A 12,279-nucleotide genomic window follows, 5' to 3' on the forward strand; every position below is an offset into this window, starting at 1 on the left:
CAAGCAGATAATGAGGGAAGCCAACAACGTTGCAGACGGATTGGCCAAAGCAGGAGTATGAAGAGACTCAAACTTCACAGCCTACTTTCAAAACCAACAGGGGGAGAGTACATGAACTCTTCTTCAATGCATGGGCTTTACTAATCTGGTTAACTCTCAACTACCCTTGTGTCTTTTCATTTGAAAATGATATCTCACTTCATCTTTTGTTTGTCATGCTCTGTACCTCGATGCTGGAAGTAGCAGACCTCTTTCCTTTTTGTAATCTGCTACTCTTTTGCATGGCATACCTGAAGTGCCTTTTGTAGTCTCCTCTTGCGAGATCACTTGTGAATAATAAATACTGTCTTTCAAAAAAAAAAATTCTTCTGGTCTCTTATTACACCGAGAAAAGTAAGGAACCTGAATAAGGATGGTCCATTAGCTGCAGCTGCAATAGACAAGGCTGAAAATCCTTAATTCCACTGCCAGGAACTGGAGATCCTCATAATCTGAATCTTCAGATATATTCTTTATGATGTTAAAGTCCCCTGCTAACACCCAGGGAAGGTCCGAGTGAGAGGCATGAAATGCAGTTAATTGGTTCCATAATCGTCTTCTAAATAATTAAAACCTGACTTCAGCTGTAGTAATGCGACAGATGATGGCCTGATCAGAGCTGGAGAGAAGTGTTACTGATAGCAAATTTTTCGAAAGAATCCATATTCTACCATTTACATCATCCTCATAGTTATGAAGGGACTGCCACCCCTTTAAACCCAAGATACTATCCTTAATCTTCTTTTCTCCAGTCAAGAATACTAATTAAATCAATCTTTAAAGACAAAGCTAAGACTTCACCTTCTTCTGCTTCATGGGATCATTCAATCCCCTAAAGTCAGAATATTCATAGAAAATAAGAGCAGGAAGGAACATTATCAACAACAGGATCACCTGTTTGACTAGAATGCACCCCTATCTTCTTCCTGGCATGATTGTTCCTTTTCTTCTTTTTGGATTCCACTTGTCTCACCAGTGCAGACACCCCTGCAGCAGCCGCTCTTGCTTTCTCAGTATTGTCAGGACATTGGAGTTGTTTCTCCTACACAAGTATCAACAGCAACCGAAAGTGCTGGGGATTTTTCCACTACATCCTGTTTCATCTGTTCTTGGGTCTTAGGAACCCATTTCTGCTCGGTTTTCTGGCAGGTGGCACAGGATTATGATTAGGACGATCTTTAGTAGAATGCCCAAAGGCTGAACAATGAGCAGGGGATGCTCTCAACGCATGATTAGCAGGCTAACGCGTCTTATCTGATTTTTCCTCCTTTCCGCCTAATTTTCTCGATTAAGCCACTTTCTTTCCTAGTTTCTTCATAAATCTGATCTTTCTTCTCATTTTGATCGATTCTTTTTCGGTTTTTTCCATCTCTGCTTCCTCTCCATTGATCTCAACCTCTACAACCGTAACCTGAGATTCAACTTTCACGTGTCGAGAGCTTTTTACGTCCCCCTGTAAGTATATCGTCAATCCCCTTTTTGACAACTCCTTTTAACTTAAACTATCCAATTTCTTCATTGTTATACGAAATCAAGTTTCATTAGAAAGATAGTAAAGGGTATCTTCTCCTGTCAGTTGAGCAATGACAGCAACAGATGAAATGATGATAATGCAGAACAAGACCAAGGCAAAGTTTCATTCATTATGATGTGGAATAATAAAATGTTCTCTGCTTTATCTCTTTCACAGAAATTACTGATTCATAGTTCCAGGGCCAATTGAATCAAAACCCTGTTAAAAAAAATTTATCATGAGCTAGAAGTTATAGAGAAGTAAAATTAACAAGTGTTTTTCACCCTCTTACAGGGTGAAGATATCCAGGTAACTGGTAACAAGAGAATTCAAAGAGAAGGGGAAGTATGGACAGCGGAAATTCAGCTTTCTGTGCTTCCATTCCAGGTTTTGATGAGCTCCGAAACAAGCAAGAAAAGGGTACTAGTCATTATAATTTGTGTCGTAGAGTGCAAGCATGAGGAAGTTTGGTGACAGCTATGATTGTATGCCCGGAGTCCAGCCTTATCAGTCCATGCTCTCCTTTTCCTTTCTTAAGCCGTGTAACTCCTTTTCCAATAAAACCTTTCTTCACAATAATTGCAATTGATGGAAGAGGTTCATAATTTACAGCAATTAATGCCCAGCATGCTCCTTTTGCACCAAAACTCATGATAAATTGAAAACATTGTAGACAACTAAAGTAAAGGCAGAGGAATGTTGGTCAGCAATCAACCAAGTAAATTCCCAAGTCTCAAGTTTGATTATTATGATCAGACAGCTTAAATTTTAAACTTTTTCACAAATGGACAGAGGTAGGAACTCAAAGAACTCTGATGAACTGGTATGGATGTAGTGATACGGAAAAAAAATGTCATTCTCCTTTTCTTTATCTCTCTCTGACGTTTTTCAATGCAAGGAACAGTGGCTACACCGACCGACTTTGGTGGTGGAAGAATTCCGCCGCAGCAAAAGGCTCTGCACAACAGACAGAATTCTTTTGACCTGATGGGCCGATTAGATTCCTGTTCTTGGAGTTTGGGCAGTGGAATAAAGTCTTGTTTGTTTGTTTTGGAAATGGTGTCCAATGCCTGCGTTTCTTTGTCCATATGACCTGAAGCAGCCTGTCATTTTCAACAGAGCTAAAGACCCAAACAATAAAGCATAGACCGGTCTAACAAGCTATCAAAAACTCACTTGCTGTCACATGAAAACATGAGCAAGCCAATAGCTGGTAAAACACTTGTACAAAAGGCATAGAATTGAAGGTGGTCAAAAAGTATTTGGAGAAGTATACAATCAGCTGAACTACTGCTGAAACTTTTTTAACAGAAATAACTTTTTGCTGTCAGATTTCCTTAAAAAGAAGACAAAGACACAGAATCTGAAATTGAAATGTTAAAGGGCTTTAAACCCTTTAACTACGGATTCAAGAAATGATGAGAAAAGTAAAAATTAGTCTATTTAGAGATGGAGAGAGAATAAGGATGAATTGATGAAATAAAAATATTCAGATGAAAGAATATCAGACAATTCTTGCAGCACTTTTAGTGTACAAAGACATAAGTTCCTACTCTCTCTGGACTAAGACATTTCACATTTCCACAACTTAGCAAAAACAAGTTAATTACACCCAAAACCCTTTCGCTTCAAACATGGCTAAAAGAACAAAAATCAAATAATCACCCCAAAAAAGTTTCAGAAGAAAGCATTGCTTTGATCCACAACTTCTACACTAGCAGAGCAAGACAGCAACCTATTGAAAAACCTGAACAATACAACCTTCACTTTCCTCCATACCAAACACTTTCTCCTAATACGTCTCTTTTGGCTGCTGTTCCTCCTCTTCCCATGAGCCACCTTGTCCTTAACTCTCCCAAAGCATTTCACAGTCTTTTCAGGCACGGTTTCTTTCCTGGAGAACCTATAGCTCCTTAAATACATCTGCCTGCAGGAGATACTGTCAACAACCCTAGGATGGCCATGCATGCCTGAGCTCCTTGACCTCACAAACTCTGCATCCGACTCTGGCCACTTGTAAAGATTCACGTAGGTTGCCCTGACAGGCACCCGGGGGTCTCTAGCATCATTCAAACAACTAGAAATGCAGACAGATGTCATTTCTTCCAAGGGTTTCTTTTGGGGTGTGGGCAGAGTTTGATCAGATTTATGAACCAGGTTTTGAGAGTTATAAGCTTGAACAAAGCTTAGATTGCAAGAAAAGTTATATAATGTAAAGAAAGAAAGGAAGAAAAAAGGGTGAAAGCCAGGGAGAAATGGGCAAATGGGGTTGGTTCCTAGTGGGATTTATCATGCCATGATTCAGCAGGGAATGAAGGTGTTTCTAGCGGTGGTGTGCGCTGTTAGGCAAAGAGTGGATAGGCTAATGATGTTAATTTGTTATTGACCAAAATGGGCAGCCATAAAGTAGACTTGTAGTTGGGAGTACCAGTAGGATTGAACGCAGACTCGGGGGGTAATTATGTAAACCCAAAAAGAAGAAATTGTTGAGCCTGTTAGATAAGCATCACGCGTGGTTTCCAGACAGATTTGTCAAAACCCTTTGGACAGTTGCTTTCATTTATACAGTGGAGAAGGTTTTAATTCGATGGGGAAATCAACCTAATTTCTTTGATCACTCTGTTTCCATATTCACAATATTGAAAGTGATTAAACTACAAAGCTTTTGTTGCTCTGACTCTCTTCCACCTTATTAATTTGCATATGGCTCACAATTTTTATGTGAAAACTCCATAAACATGATTGGTGGTTCACAAGCTTAGAAGATTCATTCATTTAATAGCTTGGAAAAACCCAAATCTCCGGATTTTCTCAATTGATCGTTCTACATCTCCTGAGTTCCCATCCCTTTGCTATGCACTCAACCATGGGGTTAGAATAGTTTCAGTCATGGGGTTAGAAAAGTGTAGCCATTTATGGTCCTGCATGAACGAACAAGAGGTGGGTCATTGTGTTTTGTGGGCTTCAGACATTCGGCCCATTTCTCCTTTGACAGAATGGATTCCATGAGCCCTGAATTCAGAGGAGCGAGGTTCAAGCCCAACCCAAACCCTTCAGAACAGACAAATGTAATTATATGGGCCGCATCATCAATTCAATGAGAACAAAAAAAGGCTTTGATGGACCCTACAAAAGCAAGCATCCCAGGCAAAGGCTCTGTTTGTGACCCATTGAATGATAGTCAAAGCCAAACTTCTTTCTCAACATTTTTCTCAAACATTGTCTTGGTCTTCATCCACGAGCCTGACCTTCTTGCTGATATGACCTCTGTCATTTGTTTCTTGTTCAATTCCTTGTGATTTTGATTCTTGTTCAAAAATTTCCATCAAACAGTAATTTCCAGTACCCTTTTCTTGTCAGCAGAAAAGTATATGCTTGGAAATTTGGGAACCCACAACACAACGTCCGACACCAACCCTGGAAGTTCGAGGTCTTCGTGGAGTTCTAAGTTTCCCAGTCCCTTCCTAATTGCCTTTTCGTATTTTCTTTATTTGCATTTTGTTCAGGAAGAAAATCAATGCAAGAAGCCTGTTTTAGACTACACCTGTTATGTCAATCAACATTAGCGATTTAAACTTACTCCTTTAAAAAATTTATGATTTAAATATAACAAATTATTAAACTAATAATACGTAATCTCGAATTACTACAAAATATACTTAAAATTTTGTCCAATTGAATGTGATATATCATCCTAGATTTCATATGAATATGATTATTAAAATGAAAACATCTTATTAATAATTTATTATTTTAAAAAATTAAAAAATTAATATTAAAATTTAATATCGTTTTCATATCTCATCAGTTTTTTATTTTTTTTCAAAATAATACTTCATTAATGAAGCATCAAAATTTAATAAATAATACTTTATTTTTTGAATAAAAATTATATATTAATTAATAAATTAAATACTTACGATTAAGTAACTTGTAAGAGCCGTATGCGGAATTTTTCAGCATTAAAAGCCAGGAGCATAGTGGGATTGGAGTGGGAGTGGGAGCCATAGAAGTCTTCGTCAGGCTTGGAATCTTGATCACGCAACTGTTTGGAAGTTAGTTGATGAAATCTCTGCTGCCGTTTCCTGATGTAGAAAATTCGTACGCAGATTTGGCTTTTACTTTTCCCATTCCACTCTCTCTGTTTTTAGTCACCGCTCTTTACTTTTGGAATTCTCTAATTTACCATGTTCTTCTCCTTTTGATCCTCCACGGTACTTGAAATTACATTTAAATCCCTTTGTTTAATCTGTAATGGTTTGGAATCTTCAAAACTTTTTGGTCATAATCTCTAAAAAATTTGTGATCCTTTTACAATTACCCATATAAGAATGATTAATCAAGCAAGAAAAGGGTTTAAAAATATTAAATAATACATATTTTAATTATACTTGAATATTTAATTTATTGAAATAGAATTCACTCTAATAAAAAAATACTTCTTTTAATTAATAATTTCTCATTAAAATAATTCAAAATTTCAAACTCAAATTTTCATATAAAAAGAAGAATGCTTAAAATAATCACAACACAAAATTAAAAAAACTAATAATTTTTCATTATGGATGTTAATAAATACGTTATAATCATATACTTGTATTATCCAATCCGATTTAAAAAGAATAAATTATTTTATAAACTAATTTATATAGTAAAATTATTATTCCTTCCGTGCTTAGATTAAAGATTGGATTGTAGTCATAAAAGGCAAACGATTAGATCCCAATAAATCATTAAATAATATTAAACGAATTTGACTAATAAATTAAAAAAAAAAAAAGGAATGACTGGAAATTTTTGTTTTGTTTGACGTCATACATTAAACAAATATTATTTGGAGTCAATTATCAACCAGTTGAAGCCTTCCCCATTTAATATATATTCCAAACAAAAATTAATTAATTAAATTTTTTTTAAAAAAATCATGGGGATGGATGAGATTGAGAACTGAGCAGGAAGAGGCGGGTCCCACGGGGCAGGATCGTCGCCAAGACAAGGACAGATTGGGAATCAAAAACTTTAACCCTTTGCTATTGGCAAATGGACCATTCTTTGAGGGCAAAACTTTGACTTCCTTTGCCCAACGGGTTTGGATTCAAACCCGAGAACATTCTCAGAAGCCTCCCAGGCACACCCCTCGAGGCCCTTCGTATTCCTTGCCCATTGCCAGCTATGTGCCGTTATTGCCCGTGAGTACGGTAGATATTTCTTTGATTCGTTATATCAAATTAATTAAATGTTGTGTTCAATTTTGTCCTTGCTCCGGGGACCAAATTAATTCAATCAAATTAGGTCAATTCGTCTCCATTTTTTTTATACAAATTCGGAGATTACTTTCTTTGCACTCAAGCAAGCTGAGTAAACCACGATATATAAATATTAAGGTTAAAAATTTAAATTTTATTTATTTATTTAAGATAATATCTATGAATAAAGTGGAATTTTATATCATTGTATATCTTACCATAGTTTTTAAAAAAATTCAAAATCAAAATATTCTTCTATTATTTTAACGAAATATTCTTTTATAAAAAAATTTTTAATCAAATTTAAAAAATATAATAATAAAAGTTGTATTCAAATTTTGGTTTATTACTTTAAGTAAAGTGATAAATTTGAGTTTTATCTAAAAACAATTAATTATCTAATTTAGATAGCAATGCACCAACAAACTTTTTTTTTTGAAAATTAATATTTATTATCTTATTAAGTTAGGGAAATTAACTCCAATTACATCATTTAGAAGTAAGTTGATGACTCTATCAGGTGGTCCAAGGTAAGTTAAAAAAGTCTCCTCAATCAATATCTCCATATTAATCATGAAATCTGCAATTATACTAAAGACGCGACGAATCTACACCTCTCAATTTCTTTTAAGCAAGTTGTGTATGGCTTTGATTAAATTTGAATTTGAACAAAAAGGACTAAACGTGGACGATAAGACACCAACCACTAATTTACTATCAACTTAAAAATCAAGATGACTAAACATAGACGATCACGCATCGATCACTAATTTTTTATTAACTGAAATATCAAAATGACTAAACGTGGATAATAACGCACCAACTATTAATTTGCTATCAACTTAAACATTAATCTTCTTGAAAACCTTATTCCCATGCACACGCGAGACCTCTATAGATACCCAATGTACTAACAAATTTTTTTCCATGTTGAAAAATGACAAGCTTGACTCTTCTATTGGGATTCAATAATGCCAAACTTTTTAATAGAAAAACATCAAAACAAGAGTCGAAGAAATGGTTTTTAATGGAATAATGAGACTAGAAATGCTTGGGAAACAAGTATCCATGGAATATTGACAGTGACAAATTTGTGTTAAGCAATAGAATAAGTGAAGGGTCAGCAGACTTTTCTTACATGGTGCACATTCTCAGGAGTTTCCTAGTCCAAACTTCTGTTGATATTGGATATGCTTTACCTCTGTCTTAAGTTTATCCAACCCCAAACAATGACTATATGTACATTTTCCCAAAGGATAAGTCCTTATCGAGAGATTAAAGTCAAGAAAAACAAATAGCGTCGTCCCAACTTAAAGAATAGTATGCGCATTTTCTATGGTGGCTTTGCCTTGCCTTTTTTGACCATTGCTTCATAAAGTAGTGTATTTGTCTAATAAGCTTTTTACGCTATTGTCTTGAAGATTCCCCTTTTATGACCTTTTAGTATTCATTCTGTTTAATAGCATTCGTCTTCTCCCGTCGCTTCTTGTCATTGTCCACTTTATGCCTAAGAAATACGTACACATTTCAATCAGTAAAAAAAATAAATAAATTTATACATACCGAATCCCAACGGTGTAAGCTAAGTTAACTTTTTATTTTCAATATTAAAGTTCTAGATTGTTAGAGTGCTACTTTAACTTATATGAATTTATATTTGATGCACGGTTATATTAACATTGAATTAACTATTATTATTTTTTTAATAAATATATTTAAAGTAAAAAACTCCAAAAAATAATTATTTATTTTAAATTTTTTTTATAAAGTCATATTTTGTGATTAAATAATAATGTAAATGTATTATACATGAACAATGAATCAAGTATAAATTTTTATAATATTTTAACTAATAATATTGACATTAAAAAAAGAAAAATTAAAAGATGAATAATATACTATTATTTATATTGAAATGAAGTATGTAGAATGAACCTTGTCTTATCTGTGTAACTTAAATAATGATTTTTTCCGATCCAATAAGTACAGTATAAAAGTAATAAAAATTTATTTACCGTTAAAATTATTTTTTGCCTGTTTTCTCTGGCTACCTAACCAACGGCGGCGACAGTGTAAAGAGGAGGAAAACGTATGAAGGAAGAGAACGAAACGACAACATAGCCAATAGGACGCAGATATATAGAAAACTGCCAATTATCATTTTCTATGTGCCAGCTGTCACGATCTAAGCAGACGTCTCGTTTCTACGTCACCAGATCTGTTTGGTGGTGGTACGGCGAAGTTTCGCTAATCAGAAAAAGAATTATTAATCGCGATCAATTGAGTGATAATCGCAGATTAGAAAGAGAGCCAGCGAGCGAGGAGAGAGAGAGAAGTATAAAGCAAGAGAAACAAAAGAGAGTGGAATCCTGGGAATAGCACAATCCTCGATGCGAGTGTATCAATGAATCCTTGAAGTTTTCTCTTGCTGTTTCTTCCGCTTTTCTCGTAACCAAACATCTTAATCTTCGCCGCCCTGCCTAGGGTTTCTCCATTTCGATCTACGTAACCGATCCAGAAATGGGAAAAGGAGGAGAGGATTATGGAAAACGAGAAATGATTACCTCTAGACCAACCGCCCATCCAGTTGTGTTTCCTGCTTGGGCCAAAGATATCCAAGAATGCGAGAAGCATTACCAAGTTAACAAAAAATGGGGATTGTCATCGGCGGAAGTCGAAAATCGGCGCAAGATCTACGGCTACAATGAGTTGGAAAAACACGAAGGGCAATCGTTATGGAGTTTAATCCTTGAACAGTTCAACGACACGTTAGTTCGAATCTTACTCGTGGCCGCAGTAGTTTCTTTTGTCCTCGCTTGGTACGACGGTGAAGAAGGCGGTGAAATGGAAATTACCGCTTTCGTTGAACCGTTGGTAATATTTTTGATCTTGATCGTCAACGCCGTTGTCGGTGTTTGGCAAGAGAACAATGCGGAGAAAGCATTGGAAGCTTTGAAAGAGATCCAATCGGAACAAGCCACGGTGATTCGAGATGGAGTGAAAATTCCTAACTTGCCGGCCAAAGAGCTCGTTCCCGGTGATATCATCGAACTGAAAGTGGGGGATAAAGTCCCTGCCGACATGAGAGTTTTAGAGTTAGTTAGTTCCACTTTGAGAGTCGAGCAAGGTTCGTTAACCGGAGAGAGCGAGGCGGTTAATAAAACCAGCAAGTTAGTTAGCGAAGACGCTGATATTCAGGGGAAAAGAAGCATGGTTTTTGCGGGAACAACGGTGGTTAACGGAAATTGTTTCTGTTTGGTTACGCAAATTGGGATGGAAACGGAGATCGGGAAAGTCCACACTCAAATCCATGTGGCGGCGCAGAGTGAAGAAGATACGCCGTTGAAGAAGAAGTTGAATGAGTTTGGGGAGGTTTTGACGATGATAATTGGGGTAGTTTGTGTCTTTGTTTGGTTAATTAATGTTAAATACTTTCTTAGTTGGGAATTTGTGGATGGTTGGCCAAGGAATTTTAAATTTTCCTTCGAGAAATGTACCTATTATTTTGAGATTGCGGTTGCATTGGCTGTTGCTGCCATTCCTGAAGGATTGCCGGCGGTTATAACTACTTGTTTGGCACTTGGAACACGAAAAATGGCTCAAAAGAATGCGCTGGTGAGGAAGTTACCCAGTGTTGAAACATTGGGATGTACTACGGTGATTTGCTCTGATAAAACAGGGACCTTGACGACCAATCAGATGGCAGTGGCTAAGCTTGTGGCTATGGGAGGTGATGCGGGTAGGTTGAGGAGTTTTACGGTTGATGGGACTACGTATAATCCTTCTGATGGGAAAATACACGATTGGCCAAGTGGTGGAATGGATGCTAATCTTCAAACTATCGCGAAGATTGCTGCTATATGTAATGATGCTGGTGTTACGCATTCTGACAATAAGTTTGTAGCTCATGGAATGCCTACCGAGGCAGCAATAAAGGTTAGCTAGGCACTTACCCTTGGTTGCTTTCTTGACTGGTTTATAACTGTGTTTCTTTTGTTTGCAATGTGTTCTGTTTAGAGCATGAGAAATTTACTTAGTGTAGGCTGATAGTCAATGTTCGGTGAAGCTGTTAATAACAGAGTTTATGCACATTTCGTTGATCTGTACCTGCTCTGAAATAGGCAGTATAGTGATTCTAATATCTGATTCATCTCTATATCTTCTTGCGTCAGGTTCTTGTTGAGAACATGGGCCTCCCAAAAGGATCTCATAGTAGTGGATCAGCTGGCAGTAATGTTCTACGTATGTTAGATGTTCATATAATTTATTTTTACTTTTGTTATTTCCTTTCTAGCATTAAGACTTGTGAACTTAAATATGTTACATGATGTGCTCTAAAGGTTGTTGCCAATGGTGGAATGAGTATGAGCATCGGATTGCAACCCTTGAGTTTGATCGTGATAGGAAGTCCATGGGTGTTATTGTCAATTCCAAATCAGGACGAAGGTCATTGTTGGTGAAGGTGCTATCTCTATCTCTTATCATTTTTTTCATACTTAAAAGCTGAAAATTTTGGTTTTTGGCATTGATTATCTTGTGATCAGCTGGACATGCTTGTTTTGATTTGGCAGGTGGCCCTGCTCATCTGTCTCTCTTTCCTCTTTAAAGATTTGAATGTCTTTTGCTCCATTAAGTTAAAAAACAATGTGCATGATAGGGTTTGAAGCTAGCATGATACTTATTGCTGCTGTTTAACATCTGCGTTGTTTATGGAATTTTTTTCTTGCTGCTATGGTTAACTTCAATCTCCATGATCCTTTCTCTTTCACTTTTAAAAGGTTTTTTGTAGCTCTAATTTGAATTACATACTTTGGCAGGGAGCTGTAGAAAATTTATTAGAGAGAAGCTCAAAGATGCAGTTGTGTGATGGTTCTGTGGTACCACTGGATCAGAATTCTAGGAACCTTGTTTCCTGTGCTCTTCAAGATATGTCAAGCGGTCAATTGCGGTGCTTGGGTTTTGCATACAAAGATGAGCTCCCCAAGTTTGAAACCTATGATGGCAGTGATGACCATCCAGCTCATGACCATTTACTTAACCCATCCAACTATTCATCAATTGAGAGCAATCTCACTTTTGTTGGCTTAGTTGGATTGAGGGTGAGTTACATTGTTTCCATGACTGCCTTTAGAATTGTTTTAATTATATTTTTCTCTGGTGAACTGATTGTATTTTTCTCTGGTGAACTAATTGTGCTAGTTTAAATGTTTGCAGGACCCTCCTCGTGCAGAGGTCCATCAAGCAATTGTGGACTGTAAAGCAGCTGGTATTCGTGTTATGGTTATTACTGGAGATAACAAGGATACAGCAGAAGCTATATGCCGTGAAATAGGTGTATTTAGACCCACTGAAGACATCAGTTCAAAAAGTTTAACTGGAAAGGAATTTATGGAGCTGTTGGATAAGAAAGCTCATCTGAGACAAAGTGGTGGGCTTCTATTTTCTAGAGCTGAACCAAGGCACAAGCAAGAGATAGTGAGA

General features: G+C 36.5%; 2 protein-coding genes across 2 annotated transcripts in view; one reads left to right on the forward strand and one right to left on the reverse strand.

The window, feature by feature from the left end:
• Nucleotides 1–3,023: 3,023 nt before the first annotated feature.
• Nucleotides 3,024–3,893, reverse strand: LOC110420592 (uncharacterized). Its single transcript, XM_021433960.2, has one exon. The coding sequence runs from the start codon at nt 3,650–3,652 to the stop codon at nt 3,230–3,232; it is 423 nt and encodes a 140-aa protein (XP_021289635.1). The 5' UTR covers nt 3,653–3,893; the 3' UTR covers nt 3,024–3,229.
• Nucleotides 3,894–9,069: 5,176 nt separating this feature from the next.
• The window catches only part of LOC110420674 (calcium-transporting ATPase 1, endoplasmic reticulum-type-like), a 4,263-nt gene continuing 1,053 nt past the window's right edge, over nt 9,070–12,279 (forward strand). The window contains exons 1-5 of the mRNA XM_021434049.2: nt 9,070–10,734; nt 10,971–11,040; nt 11,139–11,260; nt 11,616–11,897; nt 12,013–12,273. Coding sequence (XP_021289724.1) covers nt 9,319–10,734; nt 10,971–11,040; nt 11,139–11,260; nt 11,616–11,897; nt 12,013–12,273 — 2,151 coding nt within the window. The 5' untranslated portion in view covers nt 9,070–9,318. The remainder of the gene's footprint in view (nt 10,735–10,970; nt 11,041–11,138; nt 11,261–11,615; nt 11,898–12,012; nt 12,274–12,279) is intronic.

Source organism: Theobroma umbraticum, unplaced genomic scaffold (genome assembly GCF_002168275.2).
Source record: "Theobroma umbraticum cultivar Fairchild unplaced genomic scaffold, ASM216827v3 scaffold_86.0, whole genome shotgun sequence".
NCBI lineage: Eukaryota > Viridiplantae > Streptophyta > Magnoliopsida > Malvales > Malvaceae > Theobroma > Theobroma umbraticum.